The sequence below is a fragment of the Anser brachyrhynchus genome, assembly GCF_964034855.1.
Source record: "Anser brachyrhynchus genome assembly, chromosome: 5".
Taxonomy (NCBI): domain Eukaryota; kingdom Metazoa; phylum Chordata; class Aves; order Anseriformes; family Anatidae; genus Anser; species Anser brachyrhynchus.
In genome coordinates, this window is record NC_137699.1 from 51,693,354 (window position 1) to 51,716,845 (window position 23,492).

Consider the following 23,492-nt stretch of genomic DNA (forward strand, 5'->3'; position numbering starts at 1 on the left):
ATAGCATCAGAGGACTCTTTGCACCATATTTTTTCACCAACGCTGACTTTGCTTTACTTTATATGAGGTAAAAGTGCTAGGGTATAATCATTTATGTTACTACTGATCTTTAAATCCTGCTCAGAAAGTAACCTAATAGACCATATCAGTGTAGTGAGTAAAGGCAAGTTGGTGATTTAGCTGGGAAGTCAACTTTAACATCCTAAACTTTGGAAAAAAACTGATTGTAGACATGAAGGTTTTCTACCTGCCCCACAATTATGAGCTCGATTTGAAAGATTTGTATTGAAGTTCACAGTAGTCATCTCTCCTTCTACCATCCCTTGGTTTCACTGATTTAAAATACCATTCTTTTTTTATATACTGTTTCTATGAAATTTACAGAGGGTATACACTGGTTATCCTGGAATATAATTGGGAGCTTAACAATTATCATTAGAGGAAAGTTTGTGAAGTTGCAGATAAGTATCTTTAGACAGCTCTGAAATGAGGATATTAAACTTGTAAACCACAGTCATAATTTTACTTCTGTCTTTGACGAATATATGCTAACCACTCATCTAACTATTCAGAAATATTGTAAGACAACAGATTTATGTACAAATAATTGTGAACAATTCTTTTTACTAGAAAAGATTCAACAGTAGTAGGTTATATCCTTGTTCTCATTAGGTATTGAAGCTTCTGTACTGTTTTTCAACTGGTTCTACGTTGCTAGCCTTTTTTTAAGGTTACTGGTATTAAAGTGTAGTTTCAAGTGTCCCTAAAAGCTGAAATGTTTTGAGAAATGTTATTCATGTGCTTGGGAGCGTAGCCCCTTTCTCTACTTTTTATTATAGGGTATGTACTTAAACTAACGATCCATAGTTTGCAATATAAATTTATTGAGAAATTTAATAATAAAGCTTGAATGTCTAGTTTTAGAAGCATAAATAGAATAGCATATTGTCTTTATCTCCAAAGGCATTATATTGTACTTCTAGCAAGCGCACCGACAGAAAAACAGCGACTAGAATGGTGAGTATAATGCTTGCTATTTTAAAGCAACAACAAAAAACAACAACAAACAAACTGTCATACTTGGATTCAATTCTAGCCTATCTTTTAATGAAAATGTGAAACTTCACTGTTATAAAATTAAGTGAAGTCGGTACGTTTCTGAAAAACAATAAGATGAAGAACTAGGGAGTAAATTGGCTGAATTTTGCTTCTTTACAACACTGCCGGGTTTACTTTACAAATCCTATTTTCTTAAGCTTTATGCATTTTAATTAAGTGTGACTAGGTCTATTTTCAATCTCTAGAAATAAGGTTTCTCAAGTCAAAAATACCTCCTCCCATTTCTGCTCTTCTTTTTTATTAAAGAAGATTTAACATTGTCAGGTATTGGAAACTTCCTCATGTCTTAAATTCAACATCTAAAGCCAAAAGAATATTGGAGAAATACATGGGAGTTTCTTGCCGCCTGCCTGTTACTGATGTGTTATCCATCGCTATTTAACTCCATTTGTAAAAGCAGGCCATAGAGCTTCAGGGCCTTCTTAAGCCCGCTTTGCATTATTTTTATAACATGCTTACTTGGCTTATTGATTTGAATTAATCTATCATGTATGTGTGCTAATTCATTTGTAGTCTCAAATACTTCAGTAAACAATGCTGAGGATTTTTGCCTAATATAAAGTTTCTATTTCATATTAATGAGAACTTGCTAATAAATGACATTTATGCAGGGTGGGATTGGTGGAATCAAAAATCCGTATTCTAGTTGGAAACCTGGAGAAGAATGAATTCATTACACTGGCTCATGTGAATCCACAGTCATTCCCAGCACCCAAGGAGAATCCTGACAAGTAAGCAAAACTACTGTTTTCTCATGTAACGGTGAGGAACTTGCTTTGCTAAAATGACAATACATTAATCAATAAACTTTTTTTTAGTCTTAAATGGTTTAATTTTTAGTGAGAGCAGCTAACATCATAGAGCTGTAAGATGTTCTGAAGAACTCTTTGTAAAATCAGATGTTCTTTCTTCTGTATAAGAATGTTTCTAACCCAGAAAATAATTTTAAGAATGTTATTTTTCTGATAACTGTATTAATTGCATAATTGCTAATAATACTAACTCCTTGTTAGCTACCGCTACTTAGCTGCTGTTGTTTGAGCATCTGGTATCAGTTGGTATGACAGTTCTAATTACAAGGCAGTGCTGAGAATTGAGTAGATCGTCAGGCACAGTAGAAGTGAGTCTTGAATAAGTAAATGTGATGTTATTAAATTTAGCAGTTTAGATGCATATTGTTTAAACTTGCTAATTGCTGATGCTAGAGTTCTTATAGATTTGGGAACAGTGGAGAGAATACCAAGCACTTCAAATTGCTTAGAATTGTATTTGTTTTTCCATTTGTTTCCCCTTTAGCCCCAAAACCTGTGATCATTGTTATGAGTGGGAGAGGAGGGAGCAGCAGAACACTCCTTTTTAAGACTCTATTTTCTATCTAGTGTTGTAATTATCTTATAAGGACTTGTATTTTTTTTTATGTGAAGTGTGAGAGTGGGGAAGTAGGGAATATCTGAAAAGCCTTCTTTACCATCTACAGTTTTTTTCCCAGAGATCAAATGCTTTAAATGACAGTATGCTGTCACCTTAAATAAATAAATAAATAAAAACATAAGTTAAATTTGTTCCAAGTGAAAATCTGTAAAAGCAGATAGTAAATCTTAAGCACCATTTTAATGGGTAAATACAGTTACAGCTGTATGCACAATCAGACTTAGTAGCTCTTATTTCAGAGGGCTTGGTATGTACAAGCCTTTTAGAAAAGGTTATTTTCCCAATATCAATAATTATATTTCTTCACCTGCCTTTCTAAATTTGTTCATTAATTGTTCGGAAAGCGGGATAGTTCTGAAATTGACTTACAGGGAAAATACATGTAACTAAAACATAAAATGTCTTTAGCTGTTCATTTTCTATGTATACTCTGTGAGGGTGAGCTGTCAAAGTGAAGTGCTTCTTACCTGAAAACTGCACTTTGCAGTCAGTTACAGCTGAGAAACTTGAAAGCTGAAGAGAAGTTTAGGTAGCAATATTGAAGTTGTTTAGTTGGGAAATACATAAGTATTTTGACTTCATGATAAGGTACTGAAAAGCTGCTTTTCCTGTACAGTTACAATGACTAGTTGTAACTCCTGTAAATGAGAGAATCAATCTGCAGAAGCACAATTAAATGAAATCATTTACTGATAATTTTAATTCATTAAGTTTGGGAAATAGGTGTGTCTTATTTGTTACTTTTCTGCATTGCAAATGAAAAGGCAAGGTCATCAAGTTAATTTCTGTTTTTTGCCTTTTTATGTCTAGTTTCCCAGTGCTAGTGGAGCAAAAATATAAAACTAGCTGTTGAAGCAAATAACTGCTAGATTATTCAGTTATTCTGTCAGAACTGAGTGTTTAATATAAAATTTTGCAGGGAAGAATACCGTACAATGTGGGTGATTGGGTTGGTGTTCAAGAAAACCGAAAATTCTGAAAATTTAAGCGTTGATCTTACTTACGACATTCAGTCTTTTACAGACACAGGTGAGTTCTACATTCTAGATGTTTGGTTATTAAGCTTGTTTAATGCTGTTACTTGTTTTTGTTTCATAATCTAGTCTTTCAGTAGTAGAATTGTATCTAGACGTAGAAAAATTGATTAAAGTGAACAAAAGTCTTTCAGATCTCACTAAAATGGTAAATTATACTGTGATCTTTGTTAAGCAGACAATTTGATATATGGAATCAACTGAACCTAACCTCATTTTGACAATATGTATAGTTTAAATGTTTTCATATTTGGTGAAACTGAATTTAACAGTGGGTTAAAACTGGTTATCTAGTAGACTCTAGAGTAAAATGGCTTTTATTCCATGATATTTCATACTAGCTAGGTGGTTCCATAGGTTTTAGTTTTGCATCTAACACTCAGTGCAAGAAATATTTGGATGAATTTTTGATGTTAACTTTTTAATTCATGAAAATCACTTAAAATGTATGTAAGAAATTTGTAAGGCACTTGTAAGGAGTGAATTGTTGACAACTAAAGAGTGTGACTCTGCAGAGCGTAACGCTACCTTAGACAGATTTACCTCTTTAAACAAACTGCAGTTAAGATCCAAGTATTACATGTTTACAAAGTTAAAAGAGTAGGTTCAAGTACTACATAAATGCAAGCTATCATCTGGATTTCTGAGATTTGGTGAGACTGGAAGTGAGGAAACATGTAGTTGAGCATGTGCTTTACTCATGATTTACATTATCTGGACATAGTCCTGAAAAGCACTTTTTAAAGCATTTTCCTAATGACAACCCAGTCATTTCCTGTTAACTTTTCCAGCAGTTGATGGAAAGTGAAGAATATCCACTGAATAATATTCCGTAGTCCTCTTTACAAGCTGTTTAATGTGAGGTTTTTATATCCTGTCCACTGACATAACTTCTACTGGGTATAAATTCAGAGTAGTCTGGATTGTGACAACTTTGTATTTTAATTTTCTTCCCTTAGTTGGGAAGAAAGGAAAAATGTTTTCAAGAGCAGACATAAATCAGATTTTGCGTTGCATCTGATTTAACATAATCAGGATATCTTTAAGATCCATATACAGAAGAAAAGTAGGTTTCTATGAGGATGTCTTATTTTCTATCTGTAGTCCAGTTGAGATGAAATGAGGAATTGTCTTATGATCTGTCACTGTTAAAACTAGTTAAAAATACAGTTTAGAGAACCACGTTTGTCGTTTTTTTTTTTTAAAGCAAGTCATGTTATATTTGTGCTGTCAGTGCTGACATAGTAGACAGTTCACTTTTTTGCTCCAGAACAAGGAAACAGTATACCTGTTCCTGAGGGTGACAAATATTCTGTAACACAAACTGTTTCTTCCTGGGCGAATAAGTGGACTTTGCAAAATGCTTCAATACATATTGATGTTATTCTAATTCTGCAGTTTATAGGCAAGCAATAAACAGCAAGATGTTTGAGATGGATATGAAGATTGCTGCAAGGCATGTGAAACGTAAGCAACTTCATCAACTGCTACCTAATCACGTGCTTCAGAAAAAGAAAAAGGTAAACTTGACTAATATGAGAACAGTGAAGAAAAAAACCATTGGGAAATGATTCCCAGCCTTTTAGATTTACTCATCAAAGAACTTAAGTGATGTTTTGAAAGCTTAGTTTTTTAAGCAATGTGATCTTGTTGACTCTTAGCAGTATTACTGGATGCACTAAACATTACACTAGATTTCCCAGAATGTCAACACTATGGATAGTATCTTTGACTGTTTATTCACTTAAGATTGCTGGCTGAAATATTACCATCTTTTGTTGGCATTCCTAAACTAAACAGATTTAAAGTAGGTAATTATAAGGCTTTAAAGCTCTCTTGCCATTTTCACATGCACGTCAACTAGAGGAGGCATCTGTAACAATACCAATATAATTATCAATCAAGCAATTCCTATCAAGCAATTCCTGCTCTCTCAAGCTTTTTCCTCTACATTGTTATTACTCAGATGTTTCTGGAAGTCTCGTAAATGAAAAATTGCAAGTCATCAAATAGAAGCAGAGTAGAATGTTGAACTTGATGCTGTTTTTTTTATAAGTCTGTTGGTGTAACTGCTGTTGAATATTTCAAGGATTTGAAGGAAGGTGTTCTTCAACCTGCAATTTGGCAATTTTTGATACTGTATGTTTTTTAAATTAAGAGTAAAAGATGTAAAAGACAGTTTTGACATCAGAAAATTGCCTATTGCCTAGCAAGGGTTTTCTGCCCCAACCTGCAGATTACCTCTGTGGCTATACAAGAGAAAGATGTAGTTAATTTTTGAATTAAGTTGTGTTGGGTATGTTTTTCCCTTTCAGTGGAGGAAGGGGGTAGAATATGGAATTTAACAATTTATTTTCAAGTCTCTGCTTCTTTATATCAGCTTAATCTAGAATAATGCACGTTTATGTAATAGTTTTGCTCTTCACAAAACAATCTGCTTTAGGTATATCTGAATAACATGCTTTATTATTATAGCTGTTTAATATAAAACACTTTGTTTTAAAGAATAGGAAATGGGTTACAAACAAATTTGTACTTTGTTTCAGTCCATTTCAGATTACAAAACATTATGTAATGCATCTCTTTAAGTAGTACATCATGAGAGGGTTTTTGTCCTCCACTGATGTTCAGCACTGATCCTTCAACTATCTGAAGTTTAAATCAGTCTCTAAATTCTTTGTATTCATTGTGTTCTTTCAAAAGTCTAATTTGTGGGGTACATCATTATCAATTTTGAAGTTAGTGAAAGCAGCATCTATAAGCCCAGAAGAAAAAGAAACTTGAAATAAAGCCAAAATTACAGTCACTAAATATAGTAACAGTTTATCTTCTGTTTTTGAACATCATTGGTTAGGTAGAATCTTTACCTGAATTGTGAACATGGAAAATGTAAATACTTATAGTGATGTGATGGAGGGTTATTTACATACAAAAGGATTTGAAAGCTGTCCATTTGAATCTTGCATTTTTTAATGCTCCTTTTTTCAGGTTTCTTCTAAAAATGTACTTGCATAACTATGTTCAGTGCACACAGATGCTTAGTTCATGGTGTAAGTTCATCCCTGTTAAATCACCTCTCGTTTATTTTTTCTTCACAGAATTAATGGATAGTAAGTTTGCGTAACTGAAATATTGTGTCATTTGAATCTCAGTTGATTTTTTAAGCATTTAGACTAACGTAATTTTCTTTTGTCTTGTGGATGGCAGCATTCAACAGAAGGGGTCAGATTGACAGCTCTGAATGACAGCAGCCTAGACTTGTCTATGGATAGTGATAACAGCACGTCTGTGCCTTCACCTACTAGTGCTATGAAGACGAGTCCATTGAACAGTTCTGGAAGTTCTCAGGGGTAATGAAAGCTTTCAGTCTTGACTCTGTTTTTTTTTTTTTCCTGAATTGTATTAAAAGCATAGCAAATACTGCATACATGAGATACTGCTGTATGTCAAGGTGTAAATATTCCAAACTGGAACTTTCATGCATCTGTCTTTCCAGTTTGAACACTGGATTAGGACATAATTTGTGGCATGGGGAGCATGGCATTAGACTTCAGTTGGGGAGTAGTTACAAGGTTGGGTAAATGAGTGTAGAAAAGGTGAAATAAAAACTTGGGGGCAGTTTAGTAACAAGGCGGTGAGAAGTAGTGAGCACGAAATTGAGGTGTGATAATGAGGAAGATCTACTTGAGTTTTTGATCAAAATGTCAAACAGTAGTGAAGTACAGGCTTTCTGTCTGGAAAATGAGTAGTGCTACTTCTATTACTGATGGTATTAATGCAAATCAAGCTTAGGAACAAAATTTACCCTTGTATTTTTCAAAATGTGCGTTCTAATGTTTTTTAAACCAAAATTTTGTGTTTTAAGTCTTTTTCTATTTAAACTTAGATTTGCACAACTAAACGGGATTCTGACTTTGAAAATTCTCAAGTTTGTCTACTTGATACGCAGAAGTTAATAACATTGATTTCCTACGGTTGTGCAGTATTAAGTGTGTATTACTGGATATTTTGAAGGGTAAAATACTTCAGTGGACTTGCTCCTTTTCGCAAGTGCTCTTTTAGTGGTCTTTTTTGGTAAATAATTTTCAATACTTGATGCCATTGACCATGCTATTAGAGCAAGTCTATATAATTTCCAAGCATGATATAAGATATCGTATTCGAAGTAAAACTTGCCCCGTGTTGGTTTTTAAACACATACTGCTATCCTATTTCATGAAAAAGAAATAAAAATTACTTTATCATGTGTAATCCTGGGGCTTTGCTCAGGATGTCTATATTATAGTCATAACTGAGTGTGTAGATTAAAAACAGGCTTTCTATTCCAGTCCTTCTACATCTACGTTGTTCTTGTTCCATCTTTTGGGGAAAATAATTGTAATATTTCCCCCTGTACCTCATCTGGTCAGACATTGCCTTAATTTTAGCCTTTTTCGTTTTTAATGCAACTTCTTACTCGATTAAAAAGTTGTCTTGGAAGTGATTCCGATTAAATATCTGAAATAGTTTCTGTTGCTTAAGTTTGATGCTAGGTTGACAACGCTCGTTTCTGTCTTCATACTATGACATAGTTTTGTGTTGTGCTCTGTAATGTGCATAAAATTTTGTCAGCTATTGTTACTGGCCACACACATTGTGAAAAGTGGATGTCACCATAGGCCTGCTTTACTCATGTTCAGTGTTTTTGTTTTTCTCTCTTTTAGCAGAAGCAGTCCTGCGCCAGCTGTAACGGCAGCATCTGTGACCAACATACAGGCTTCTGAAGTCACTGTGCCACAAACAAATTCCAGTGAAAGCTCAGGGGGTAAGGCAAATGGCATAGTATGTTGTTTCTGTTGATTTTTTTTTTGTAATATGCTCTTACGTGTTTTCCTTGATATACAGATATTTTATAACTAAGATTTTTAAGACTCAGAAAATCATGGTGGAAGACTTTATGTACCAATACTTGTTTATTCTTACAGATCTGTTTGCCATTCACACTAACAATAAAGTTTTCCATTGACCTAATACAGAAGATGTGTACAGGTCGGTCAGTCTAATGAGAAAAAAAAATACCCCTTACCTAAATCTGCAAGAGCAATTTTTGCATTTATTTTTACAAAGGCATCTGGTGAAAACGTTTACCTAACAAAGTAGCTGACTTGCTGGAAGTTTAGCTGTATACATGGCACAAGTCAGAAATAGATACAGAAGGGGACGGACCAGTTAGCCTTTCCAAGATGAAATCTCTCCTACTTCAGACATGTAGGATGTCTTGTTCTTTTCAGTTTTTTATCCTGTCCCAGGTGCATCAATATGAGTAAATGAGTTCATGAGCACTAAATGTAGTTTAAGTGGCATGACTCTTTTTGGATTTGGAAGCAAAAGTTTGTTCTTGCATTTTGATTAATGAGAAGCAATCACATGATGGTGGTTAGCAGGGAAAAAAAAATTGCAGTGTAACTTTTTTTTCTCATTCTGGGGCTGAGAAAAACATCCTATGTGCACTTACTGGTTTCAGGTAGGCCTCAATTGATGGGGTATAGCTTTGTCATATGGAGCATTTTTCAAAAGGGTCTAGAGAATGTCAGATGTTTCTTGTGCTCCCTGATGACTTCATATCCATAATTACATGCTCTGAGCCTGAGCAATGATAAACTTAAGGTTTGTGTAAAAAAAAAAAAAGGGGGGGGGGGGCATCAGATTCCTCTTGGATTTGATTTAAGGCACTCTCGGTGCATTAAGTACAGAAATAATAAAACTTCTTTGGGTACCAAGAATAATATAGCTATATTAGCACAAAGCTCCATCTGGGCTACTATATGCTCTGCTGTTTAGCAGGGGTAATTAGACCTAGCAGAGTGTCACTGACATGGCTATCCTGTGTCTGGTACGTGAATTCTCTTTCGGAATGAAATTGAAATTAAACTGTGCTGTTCTAAATGAGATGCTTTTACTATTAATTGTACCGCTTCCTTGAAGCCTATTTGATAACAGTGGTTTTGAATAGCAACCCGAAACATCAGTGACTGAACTGAAATGTTTGTCAAACATAATTTTGCTGAAGCTTTTAAAATTATTTACCCATAGGTACTTCAAGTGAAAGCATTCCTCAAACTGCCACACAACCAGCCATTTCTCCACCACCAAAGCCTACCATCTCCAGAGTTGTTTCCTCAGCACATCCAATAAATCCATCACCCAGAACTTCAGGAAATGTTGCAACAAAAACACCTAGCCCTGTCACAGCAGTGAAAAGGACATCTTCTCCTCATAAAGAAGAGTCTCCCAAGAAAATAAAAATTGAAGAGGTATTTGAGATTTTAAGTTTATAACACAGCAGTGTCCAAAACTTTGAATATTCATTTCTGCTGCAGAGTGCTGATTTTCATATTTCAGGTTTCAAATATTTTGTTAAATAGTCTGTGCATGTCCTATCAGATTGCGTAGCTTCTTTATGTATTCAGCTTGCTTAGGTGTTAGTGTTGTTTTTATTATGCTGATACTCTTAATGTGCCACATTTACTGCATTAGCACAAATATATGCTAAATTCTTATCTTAAAAGCAATTTTTTTGAGTATAACATGTTAATTCTTATAATTAATTCTGTCTGAAAACCCTTTGACCTCTTATTTTCTTGATGATTTTTTTACTTATGTTTTTATGTTTTTTAATAGTTTTTGTGTTTGCTTGCATTTCAGCAGGATGAAGTAATTGAAGATTCTAGCTGTATAGATGTGAATGAGCATGAAAAAATGGAAACTAAGGTATGTATGGCCAGACCATATAACTGTCTATATTAATTTGTACTCCTTGTGAAAATTACTGGGCTTTTCCCCTATTTATCAGGAGTGACTGATAGTGTTTGTAGATGTAGTATAGACTCTCCACTAAAGACATCAAAATTATGTTATTTTTCAAAGTGTATGTTAATGAATTGCAGTATGTTACTTGCCATCAGGCTAACCTGAGCCCAAATCCATGGTTACAAAAGATAAGGATTTCTTTGGTCATTCACACCGTAGCACAGCAAAAAAAAAAAAAAAAAAAAGTTTCATTTCATTTTTTTAGGTCAGAAATGTCTATATGTCTTGCTTCGCCTGCAGTCCAAATTCTATGTATGTTACTCAGTTAAAGAACATGTCCTATGCATTCCATTGAGATTTTTGCACTTTGGGCTGAGAATCCTGAAGCCAGGTGCTAACCTGTTCACCTCTTAGTTTTTGGGGAAAAAAAAATTAAATGGTAGTATGTAAAGTCTTTTCCAATATATAAATTATTTAATGCAGTTATATCAAAGCCTTTGGGGACTTTCAGAGAACCAACCATGCCCCTCCAGTATATTGTAATTTAGTAGACAATATTTTTGCTTACTGGTAAGTGAAAAGGGTAATGGTATGTCCTTAGCCTTATTCAGCACTTACAGGACAACCAGGTGATCAGGCCCAGTCAGCATGAGCTTATCTAAGGCAGGTCGTGCTTCACAACCTGGTCTCCTTCTATGACAAGGCAATGTATGACAAGGTGACGTACTCAGTGGATGAGGGGAAGGCTGTGGATGTTGTCTACCTAGACTTCAGTAGGGCTTTTGACACCCTTTCCCACACTATTCTCCTGGAGAAACTGGCTGCTCAAGGCCTGGATGGGTGTACTCTTCGTTGAGTTAAAAACTGTCTGGGTGGCCGGGACCAAAGTGTCTTGAATGGAGTTAAATTCAGTTGGAGGCCGGTCACTAGCAGTGTCCCCCAGGGTTCAGTAATGGCCAGTTCTCTTCAATATCTTTATCAATGATCTGGGCAAGGGGATTGAGTGCACTCCTTGTAAGTTTAGACACCAGGTTGGGCAGGAGTGTTGATCTGCTCAAGGGTAGGAGGCTCTACAGAGGGATCTGGACAGGTTGGACTGATGAGCTGAGGCCAACCGTATGAGGTTCATCAAGGCCTAGTGCTGGGTGCTGCACTTGGGGCACAACAACCTCATGCAATGCTACAGGCTGGGGGAAGAGTGGCTGGAAAGCTGCCCATCAGAAAGTGGGGGGTGTTCGTCGATAGCTGGCTGAATATGAGCCAGTGTGTTCAGGTGGGCAAGAAGACCAAGAGCATCCTGCTTCTATCAGGAATAGTGTGGCCAGCAGGACTGAGGAAGTGATTGTCCCTCTGGACTCAGCTCTGGTGAGGCCGCACCTCAAGTACTGTGTTCAGTTTTGGGCCCCTCACTACAGGAAGGACATCGAGGTGCTGGAGAGTGTCCAAAGAAGGGCAATGAAGCTGGTAAAGGGTCTAGAGAATAAGTCTTATGAGGAATGGCTGAGGGAGCTGGGGTTGTTTAGCCTGGAGAAAAGGAGGCTCAGGGGAGGCCTTATGATTGGGCTCTTCTCCCAAGCACCACCAAGGGGAAGACAAAGGAAAATAGCCTCAAGTTGTGCCGGGGAGGTTTAGGTTGCATATTAGGAGAAATCTCTTTACTGAAAGAGTTGTGAGGCATTGGAAGAGGCTGCCCATGGAAGTGGTTGAGTCTCACCATCCCTGGAGAACTTTAAGAAATGTGTAGAAGTAGAACTTAGTAGCATGGTTTAGTGGTGGACTTGAGTGCTGGGTTCAAGGTTGGACCAGATGATCTTAGAGGTCTTTTCTAAACTGAATGATTCTGTGATTCTGTAGAAGCTTATACTGTTTTTATTGGGCATGTCTTGTTACTTTTGGAATACTGTGGAAAATATGCCACAAAATTAAACTATTTTGTAATGTTTAACTGCTTTGGTTCAGTTCCCCTGCACTTCAGTGAGAAATCTTATGTAGCCACCTTGAAATCTCTTTGAACTCAAGAGAGGTTAAGGCAGAAATGCATATAAGAATTTAATCCTAATGTCCAAAATAGATTCTCTGGATACAGATCACTATAAAAGATATAGGTAATCCTGTTAGCTTTTATTGTAGTCTCCTCTAAATCTTATGTCCTTGAACATGTATGGTAGGATGTGGACAAATGAACTTCTTAATTAACACGAAAATGCATTTAATGGAGAAAAACCACGTGTGGTTGATTCTGTGGTACAATTTTAACAGGTTGTTTTCATTAAAAGGAGAGTGCCCCACTGTCCTGTTCTAGCCATTCAGACCTACTGTTTTACCTGAAAAACTGTCTGACATTCAGCTGGTTATCCAGAAAGCTGATCCAACCCACTAAAGTAGCAGGAAAACTATTTTGGCAGAACAGTCAGTTTAGCCTTATACTCCTTGTCAATTTGCACAGTAACAAATGCAAGCCGTGTGAATCTAAACCACAGTACGTATTTGCAAATCCCACCCCCCCCCCCACCCCCCCCCCAAATTTTTAGTGTCCGTTATCCTTCTAGTTGAAAAATAGAAAGGAACAGGAAGATGATGTTCTGTGTAGGGACTTAAGATAATTGGGCACCTATTTGGTCTGTACTGCTCAGTATGTGTGGGGAGTTGCTGCTCCAAAATTAGAGTGATGAAGTTGATGTTCAGCTCTTGAAACAAGAGGTGGTTTGTCCTGATCTTCAGCTGTTTATGAACTTAGTTCAGTGACTTAAGCTTAGTTCCAAAGCACTGAAGGAGTTTACTTAATTCAAAGGAATGGAAAAGCAGTTGAATTTGCAAGAAATACAGTAATGTTTCACATGGTTGTCTTTGATACTACAACTTGAATGAGTTGAATGACATGTAATGTTTTCCTGTAAGATTCTGCATAAAAGGCATAGGTGGTTAAACAAGCTACAAATGAGAAGTGATGTATCTTGTGTTGATACTGAGTTCCTAGTGAGCATTCTGAATGAGAAAACATTCTTTAGTGTGGTGATTTCTGTATTATAATAGAAGTGTGGGTATCAGCGTAGCAAGCACTGATACTTGCCTTTTTTACTTATGTTGTGTATATACAACTTAAGGCATTCTGATTAAGTAAGTTCAGTGTATGTAGCTTTAGAAGTACAAATGGTGTAACTGTGATGCTTTTTTTTTTTTTTAGGAGCAACTCGAGACAGAAGTGAATGTTAATTCCCAAACAGAAACTCTTCAGACAACTTTACAAGCTCCTCAGGTACTGGTTTTAAAACCTATGCATCTGTTTCTCTTGCTAATCTGTGCTGAAAATATAGAAGTTAAAATGAGTCCAGATGTTAAAAACAAAGAACGTATAATTTTTTAATATAAACCAATTGTATGGAAAGTTGCTTGTTGTTACTGTCACAATTTTTGTGTTTTAGATGGTCATTGATCTTATTGAATGTGCATTGTAGCTAAACATGTATGGCTTGCCATACAAACTGACCGAAGCTGGATTCGCTCTTCTGAATTGTGCCTTCAAAGTAAGGGGCTCAGTTTATTCCTTTGTGCTTTGCACATCACAGAATAATCCTTTCTAGTAAGGAAACAAATGCTTTAAATAGCTGCTGCTCAGATACCCTGGTAGAGGCTGAGAATTGTCTGAGATGTTAACCTCAGATCCTGATACTTGGTATGAAGGGGGAGAGAGATGTTCTAACCTGATGACCTAGCTGTGTTGATTCACTGTAGGTGTTAGGAGTGTAAGGAGCATTCTGTGGCATTCTCTTAAACTTACATCCCTAATATTGTAATCACTTCTAGAGAACATGTATTTAGTGGCATTTTTAAACTTCTGTTATTGTCCTACTGATTAAAAGTTCACTGTCACAAAGCATTATGTGCAGCATACTTTACTCATTAAATGATGTGTAGTAAACGTATTGATTGAAAATGGAGATGTATTGCAATAGTACTAATTGTATTTGTTGTTAGGCTTTTTAAACTACATGAGCAGTACTGGATAAAGCTACCAAAATAGTTTAACAGAAACTGTGGATGTGATGTGGGCGCTTAAAAGTACTTCAGGGAGATTAATTTCTTTAAAGATCTTGTAGTGCATTCATTTTGCATATTGTTGAGGGATAATTATTATATAAAGTTTTGCAGCTTTTATGAATTGAGCAGTTATTACTGTAGCAAAAGTAATCTGGAAACTACAAAAGTACAACGGGCCTCTTCTGTCACCTTTCCAGTATTTTCATTGGCTTTTAGAGCACTGCTCATGTTGCAGGAGATGAAAACAATGTAGGTCAGCATGAACCAGACAGTGGGCTCCAGGGTGCAGTGGGGTGGGTGGGGAAGGTGGGATATCAAAGCTATTTTGCTCTGAATTTGTTGCATTGTGCTTTGCTGTCATATCAGTGTGTACTCAGCTAATTCCTTAATGAAACAATTAAGAGCGGTCATTTTAATGCAATTTTTCCGATGTGTAAAATTTACTTAATACTAAATTTGAACATCTGTAACGTAAAACACTTTCTGATAAACCATGGGAAGTAATGCATGATAACTGGATTATTGTGATGTCAATATGCAGGAGTGGAGGATAAATACTTAACTTAAAAACAAAACAAAAAAAAAACCATGAAAATAGAGGCTTCCTAATCCTATGAGAAATTAATGAATTGTATTAAATATTGTATTCCTTTTCTGTGTTTTCCTTTAGTTGTCAAACAGGATTTAATTCTTTTTAAGTGAGACAAAAATGTTCAGATTATTTTTTCAGTGAAATTCTTATCCCTGTCATAAAGCAGTTTTAGAGTTCATCATACCTTTTCTTTGTTAATCTAAATCATTATGAAAAGTTAGAAGTCTGACCATTAAGAATTTTTAAACAGGCACATTTTAAAAAAGATGCGTTTTGTGTAGGGAACAGCTTTTCATCATTCATCTGTAAAGGGGTGCGGCTTAACACTAAATAATTCAAAGCAGTCTTTAAATCTTAAACATGCTATCTGATGTACATGTCATTGGTTAAGTACTCTTATTATGTGGATGTTACGTTTTTATTATAATAAAGGTTTTTAGTAGGCTCAACTTTATCTGCAGCCCTTCCCAATTTCTTGCAGTTGTGGAAAAAGGAAATGTACACTATGAAAGAATTTTTTTTTAAATGGCTGTGTTGGCAAAGGAAATATCCTGCTTCTGTATTTATAGTTTATAATTGTTCTTATTTTGGTGCATTCTGAATTACTCTTTTAAAGATTTATTTTGTTTTGAAAGTTAGTGCCAATTTCTACAATATTTTCCTTTGTATATTTACAAAGTTAAAATACAACCAAACTTCTTTTCTTTTCATTTCAGAAAACACCCAGTACAGACCTTTCAGATATCCCTGCTCTCCCTGCAAATCCTATTCCTGTTATCAAGAATTCAATAAAATTGAGATTGAACCGGTAAAAACAACCTCAGGGGTCCATAAACAATATCTGCCAACTCAACCTGTTGTCTTCTAATGCTAGAAAAAAAGGAGAACAGAGGGTGCAAGACTAGAACATGATCGGAAATGGATTTAGGTATATTTTGTGCACTTCCCTTTCTGGGCTAAAATCACCACTTGATTGGAAGTCCAGGTTAGTATGTGAAGCCAGGAGTACTATTAATGTGTTAGCAACAGTTGCATTAAATATTTCAAAGGATTACTGCCTTTAAAAACATGAACACTATTTGTAGCCATATTTGACATTCTGATTGAATTTGTTTGATGCATTGTTTCAAAATTGAGATAAAACTGGCATAAGAATCCCTTGAATGCACTTTTATGTACTTTTTTTATTGGAGTATGACTAATTTTAGATCTTCAGCTGATACACTTTTGTTTTATTGAAGAATCTCTTCAGTAGTAGTAATCTACAAATTGGGTGACATTCTGTGATATACTGTACGTTAAAACAAAGTGTATAGTATAACTAGTTCAACTGCCATCAAGCAGCAGTAAGCCTTTAAAGAGGAATGTCCAATCTTGAGGTAATAAGACACATGTCGAGGAAGTAATTGGGAAGTTTTCAGTATTGGTGGGACATGATTAAGATGTGGTCTACTTTTATTTATAGGATTGTTTTAAGGTGCATACAGATCATCAGTCAAACAGCAAATAAAATTTCCTTTGAGCTAATCAAACTCCTTATTTCCTTTTTGAACCCTTTATTGTATTTCTCGGGAAAAGCTTTTGCATTTAGCGTTGGGGTTTTTATTGCAGCTTGTATGCACCATATAGGACAATAGTTATAAAAAACAAAAACAAGCCAGACCCTAATATTGTTTTTTCCTCCCTTACATAATCACAATACTTTGTGGCCTGTAGGCACAAATTCAGAAGTTTGTCCCATCGCTAAAGTGTTTAAGTAAATGTGTGCCTGTGAAATATAACACCTGTCTTGATGGCCTTCGAATCACTAAATATAAGATGATTTTTGTACACTCCATAAAAGTTCTGTATGCGTTAAAAAGGTTCAAATTTTAAATAAAAGCAAAAAGTTTTTTCCCAGAGGATTTTAACCTTTTTATTTTTAGATGGCTCATCGAAAATAGTTTTACATATTGAACAACATTGAATTTTTAAAAATCATATTTCTAGTAAGCACTTGACATCTAGTAAGCTCTCTTACTCCTATTTTTTGTTCTGTAGTCCTATCAAAAAGATAAGTAACTACTTTTTCTTTTGAATGAACTGAATCTCTCATGGCAAAGAACAACAGTATTTGAGGAACATGAGGGATATCAGCAGTAATACCAGATGTAGATAACAAACTTCATGTTACTATTACTTAGTCTGAAATACGTGGGATGTCAAATCATATTTCCCATACTTTGATTAGCATGTTTTATGAACTCCCTTCTCATTGTGCTCATCCTATTTACACGTGCATCTTTCATGTTAAAATTAAATTACTTACACTCTTCCCCTTATCCTTCTAAATTAATTCTCCAAAGTCAGAGTGTAGCTTATCTTTTACTTAGGCTGTGCAGTAACTGAAGGGTTTTTTTGCCATTTGTCTAAGATGTCTAGTATACAATACTTCTCTTTTCCTTGCCCTGTGCAGCCTGCTGTCGTCCACCCCAAAAAGAAGGTTATATTAACAGTTGAAGTGTACAAGGTGTCTGTGTATTTTGTGTAGCTATGGAGTTTAGATCGAAATTGCCAGGCACAAATTTAGTCTTGTCATTTTGTTTACACATCAGAAAGTCTCTTTCATTTTATTAAACGTTTCATGTAACTGCACCCAAGTTTTGCCAAGCTGGAAACTTGGAACCTTTCTGTATAGTGACTTTTTAATTCTAGTTTTCATAACCTGGAGATCAGACTGTTGCTTTCGCATGATGTACGTAGTGTCTCATGACTGGAGTTTGCTTTGTTTTATAGTATCTGTACTCCTTGTATTTTTCAAGAGCTATTTTGTAAACAGATGATGTATTTCTCCATTGAAAACACAATAAAAAACAGCACAATCCCATTGTTGCTTGACTTTTCTGAATGTACAGAACTGGTTTTACTCTGAATTTATACATGGCTCTTAAGTTTTCTGCTAATACAAAATACAGTATGGCCTAGAAAAATAGGTCAATAAATCAATATTTTGTAAATAAGCATGATGTTAGATGTAGGAAGTAACACTTAGCAAGATGTTGAATTCTAGCTCATGAAAGGGAAAGGTGGATTGTGCAGTGGGCTGGAGGTTGGAGGGGCAGAGTTTATTGCCAAAACACTTAAAGAGCATCCCTTCCTCACTTTCTGATTAGGACTTCATCTTAACCTGATAATAAAAGAAGAAATGTGCATACAATCTTGAGCTGTACTTATTTTCCTTAGAATTTTGAACTGTTTTTAAAAGACTTTCAACGGTCTTGGTATCTTACGCTTGCTTTTCTTGCAAGTGACTACTACTTCTGTCAGCAGATGGCACTATTTCTCTTCTTGTCAGTTTAAGCTTGCCTTGAAATAAAAGTAAAAAATTACAAATAACTGTGCATCACTTGATTGATCTTTGTATCAGCATGAGCCCAATCCTCCAAATGCTTGATGTGAGTAACTTTAAGTAGCCCCCTTTTGACTAAAATTTCTTTAACTGCTAAAACCACTGATGATTACGGTCTTCATATTATAATTACCCTGCCTAAAACAATAGACCTTTGTGTTGTATATATTTTTCACAGCATGCAATTGCTTGTCTTGTTTCAAACAGATTCATCATCTTTATATCTTGCCCATCCCTTCTCCCTTTCATCACAGCTGATGTTATTTATGGCTTTAATTCCTCTTCTATTTTTTCCAACCAATAAAAATCTGAAAGTAGATGTACAGATTTCTGTTCAGTGCTTCTCCGGTTACTGGCAATAGGCTTCTACAAGTTTGTTCTGAGTTACCTGTCATGAACCTACATGAAGTGGAGTAAATACATTAACTCATGAAGATCTCCAAACAAGACACTGAAAATTACTGTTGTAGCCAAAATAATTAACATTAATAAGCCATAGTTCTAACAGATGGCTTTAGACATGCTGATTTGAATCAGACTTCTGAATTGATGAGTATCAGCTGAAACTGTGCTTCCTTGCTGTAGGTAGTGTCTTGGTGCATTGTTTTTCTTTTTTTTTGAAGGCAAATTTTTGATGCTGGTAGTACATGTGAGTAGTAACTGAGTAGTGGTGAGTATCAACTGATGGTAAGCTGATGGTTACCGTATTTTGGTAAACATAGAGGTTCTCTCTCCTTAGAGAACCAATTTTAATCAACAATAAAAAGTTAAAACGGAGTTTCTCGGCTTCTAGAATAGTGGAAAATAAGAGTATTGCAAGAGTATGCTAGATATTACTGAAGCTACAATTTATGCCTAAATGCTAGAAAAACCTCCGGTGGTAAACAGGAGGCAGAATATGTTTATCTTTGTTGTTTTTGAAAGTTGCATGTGTTGTTATGAAAGACAGTTCACATGTTAAAGTGATCCTGGGTGCCTTATGTAACTTTACAGACACGCTAGTCAAGTAGCTTGATCCCTGGCATCATTGTTGCTGGACAAAACTGTCACTTAAAAATGTGCAGGTCTTGACAGTACATTCATGAATGTCTATGCACAGCACATTAGTTATGTACTTGATGGATTCAATTTTTAAAGATTCCAATGTTCAAATTGGAAAAACGTCAGTAATAAACCACTTTTTACTTTACTTGAAACATCTTAGTGGAATTAAGGGTCTGTTTAATAGAAATAAAGCATCTTGCATTTGTTGATAGAGGCAGATGCAGTTTGATACGTCTACAAAGTTCAAACTAATAATTTGAAATATCTACAAACATCAAACATCTGCTACTACCATCACCAAAAGAATGCAAACTTTGATATCAAACTTCAGAGGGCACATTTTATTATGAAAAAGATAATAGAATGAACCACTGCTGCATGTCCCATCTGTTTTTTGGATATTTAAGCTCTAATGATCTTTTTTTTAAGAAAGCTGTGGCATATTCTGACTAAATTCCTGAATGCTATATTTAGCAGTGGTGTTTTTTTATCCTTCCATGCATAGTAACTGGTTGATTTATTATTCAGCATGTCTTTTTTTTTTTTTAAATGACCTCAGTTATGTGACTCCTTTATTGTAGTGGAATGTTTAATTAAACTGTTAATGTGACTGTCCTGCATACTTCATTCAATTTTTACCTCGCAAGCTGTAACGGTACTGAGTTTAGAAAAGTCAAATTTAACAGGTTCCTAATAGTTGCGGGGGGGGAAACAACAAACAAACAAACAAAAAACTTAATGGTGTATGCAGATATTATCAAGCTTGGTTTTGAGGTCAATTTCTGTCTTTAAATAAGAACTTGAACGCAGGCAAGTAATAGGAAAAGATAAAGAGGAAAATTACTCTTGATGCATGGTTATAAAAACTCCAACTTGTTGGCTAAATAAAGCTGCATTTATTTATTTAACTTGAGAAAATAGCCAGTGCATTTAAACTGCCCAATAATAACTGGCCCACACAGATACCGGACAGCTTATGAGTTCAAATGTCTCGTCTGTCTTACTTGCAAGCTAGCATGTCTTTAAGAATGCATTTTATGTTCATCTTTTCAAAAGCAAATTTCTTAAATAAAACATTTACTTAAATAACCTTACATGCTTAAAAATCTACACTTAAATTCGAACTTTTCAGTTCATCTAAGATTATTTCTCTGATGTTTGCTTCCCTTAATGATAATATACTAACCTGAAGCGGATAAAATTAAAGTTGAATGGAATGTTTGGTCACGTACCCTTCACTGATGAAACATTTCAAATGGTGTAAAATAGGACTGGGAGGGGGGAGCTTGATGTTTCAGAACTAATTTGTCTTTTTTTCCCCCCTTCCTACCTTACCCAATAGAGAAACTTGAGTGTGTGTGTATTTTTATTTATTTATTTTAAAGTAAATACAATAAACATGATGCTTCTTGAAACGGCATATGAGAGTTTTGAGCTGCAGCTTCTGCTTCAGATTTACTGAAACCTTGCCCTGCGTGGTGTCTGGTGCTGTGTGCCTTCCAGAAATCTGGCATGCGCGTTGTCCTTGTTTGCGTTCTCGGTCTGCAGTGGAGCTGTTAATAAAGAGATTGATGATAAAGTTGTCGAAAAGAGACAGTTGGACAGGACTGCTCGCCATGAGTGACAGAGGGCATGCTCTGCCTTCACAGCCAAGAACGTTGCCCCCAGCAGAGAGCTGGCCATGCCTGGACGCTGTGCCAAGACTGTTCAGTGCGTGGCGAGAGGAGTCTGCAGCTTATACGAAGAATTTCTAATAGATTTTCAGCTTGCACTCTTAAAGTAAGATTTCCTTTATTTAGGATCTTCAGACAATTTCTTTTTTTAAACTACGGCATCGAGAACAAATGCAGCTTCAACAGTGGTATAAAGGATAATGCAGATAAGTTGAAATTTTTGTGAATGATCTGTTAGTAGGGCTTTTGAAATGTTTCATTGTGGACTGGTTCAATGATGTGAAACAGAGATCCCTTGTTCTTAAAAACAACATTTTTTTTAATGGGGAATAAATGCATTATTCATCTACTTGATCTAGATATTAGCTTCTGTAGGAATCTCCCTGCCAAGATGTCATAAACTTGATTCAACTCAGTCACATGGCTGGAATAAGAGAAGACCGGAATGATGGATGGAAGCATTCATTGTCTCGGCGACAGTTTATCATGTATAATTTTTATCCATCACAACGTAAGAAACAGTAAGACCGACAAAACACTTGATAGTTTGGGCCATCTGCTCATGCAGGATATTAGAGTTATTAGTGATTGTTCCTACTGTTTCTTATCTTCATCTAGAACAGTGTGTGGATTTTCTATACACTAATGATCACTCTGACCACTAAATATAATTTCTCATATAGGAGTATTTTTTTTTCCCCTCATGCTATCTAGCCTGTAGGTAGTGAGAAAGATTCTTACAACTCTGAACGAGAGCAATGACTTAAAAATCAGTTTCAATAGCCCACTTTTTTGTTTTGCTTTTGAATGTATTTACAAGAGAAAGATTAATCATTTCCATCTGATGACATTTTATGTGGTGGTGGATCATTTTCTGTGGATTAACTTTGCTGTGGATAAATTTTTGCGGAGCTATTCCCTCGGGACATCCTGTTAACTGAATTTGTTTATTTTTTTTAACTGGATTGAAATATGTAGTGGTTTACCAATTAATCTACAAATTCTTTATATATATTGTCATTCCTAAAAATAAATAAATAAATAAATAAAAGGATCCTTTTCTGTAATTCTTTGGCTTACCTGGGTATAAAACTGTATTTTATAGTAATTGATGGGAATAACCAAATGTTGAATTGTTTAGCATGCTTCCAGTAGCTGATACAAGTATAAGGAATTTCTTAAGTTTTAAATTTTGCATCTTGACAGCCATTTTTCTTTTTGTTCTTTTTTAATAAAATCACACTTTTTAAGTTTTGTTTTTATGAAAATGCAGGTTTAATTCTGGAGAATCTCAACTATGTCATGTAACTTTTTTTTTTTAATGTAGGGATATAAGCTAACTCTTGCATTGGTTTGCTTTGAAGGTGTAAGAATTGATTCGTAGTCTCAGTAGTGCTGCTCTGAATAGGACCTGTCTAGCCAGAAGCACACCAGATGTTCTGTCTTTGCAGATAAAGTCAAAACAGCAAGTTTGATCTAGTACCATTAGGACTTTTTTTTTTAGCATAAAGAATACTTTTACATTTGGTTTACTGTAGGCTGTATTTTTGAAAATGCATGGATGTCACCAAAAAGAGTTGCTTTTCCTTTCCGGCCCATTAGTTTTTCAAAGATGTTAAGAACATCCATTATAAAAGTAGGCTTCTAGTTTTGTTTGTAATAGGGATAACTTTACATTTTATTACTATTTGATGTTCTGGTATGCTAAATTTTTAGATTACTTCAAATTATTCATTTTTATTTTTACTTTCAGCAGGAACAGTTGTGTACAACTGAATCCAGCGTCGCTAGCCTTAATGAAAATAAAAACATTTTGAACAATTGTGGGAGTGTTATCCATGCTTATGCATTCCACCAGCATTGCAAGGCATCAGCCTCTCTTCAGCTGTAACAAGTTATTTTGGTGCTGTAGGAAGTTTCTTGTTCTTATAAAATAACGTTTTACTCCCCTTCGAATTTAAAGGGATCGTAGTCATATTATTTCAAAGTTGCTTTAATGTGCATATATAAGAAAAAATAATAGGTAACATGTAAGCAGACAAACCCCACTATAACTTGTCACTGTGATATGGAGCAGTTTGTTAGAACGGCTGGCTCACAGCAAGGTCAGGCCCGAATTCTAATCTTGACTTGCTTGTGCATACGTGACCTTGACTGGGCTATTGACTCTTTGCTTCAACCTTCTTGTGTACGAAATGAGATTAGTGATTATCAGACATTTCACAAATACTGGTTGTTAACATTCAAGAGTTTGAGAATGTCTTGGAATTCTCATATAGAAGACACTTTAAAATTATTCCACTGGATTTTACTGTAAGCGTGAATCACACACCACTTGAAACTCATATGCTAGTTTTCCAATCTTGGGTTTGTATCAGATATAT

General features: G+C 35.4%; 1 protein-coding gene across 5 annotated transcripts in view; it reads left to right on the top strand.

The window, feature by feature from the left end:
* The window catches only part of PAPOLA (poly(A) polymerase alpha), a 43,301-nt gene extending 25,432 nt beyond the window's left edge, over positions 1-17,869 (top strand). For 3 of the 5 annotated variants that reach the window (XM_080594307.1, XM_080594311.1, XM_080594310.1), the window contains 10 exons: positions 964-1,017; positions 1,731-1,850; positions 3,470-3,579; positions 4,983-5,104; positions 6,792-6,934; positions 8,288-8,388; positions 9,657-9,877; positions 10,269-10,334; positions 13,558-13,629; positions 15,720-17,869. In XM_080594307.1, coding sequence (XP_080450433.1) covers positions 964-1,017; positions 1,731-1,850; positions 3,470-3,579; positions 4,983-5,104; positions 6,792-6,934; positions 8,288-8,388; positions 9,657-9,877; positions 10,269-10,334; positions 13,558-13,629; positions 15,720-15,815 — 1,105 coding nt within the window. In that variant the 3' untranslated portion in view covers positions 15,816-17,869. The remainder of the gene's footprint in view (positions 1-963; positions 1,018-1,730; positions 1,851-3,469; positions 3,580-4,982; positions 5,105-6,791; positions 6,935-8,287; positions 8,389-9,656; positions 9,878-10,268; positions 10,335-13,557; positions 13,630-15,719) is intronic. The other 2 variants (XM_080594309.1, XM_080594308.1) reach the window with 2 other exon arrangements.
* The last annotated feature ends 5,623 nt before the right edge of the window (positions 17,870-23,492 follow it).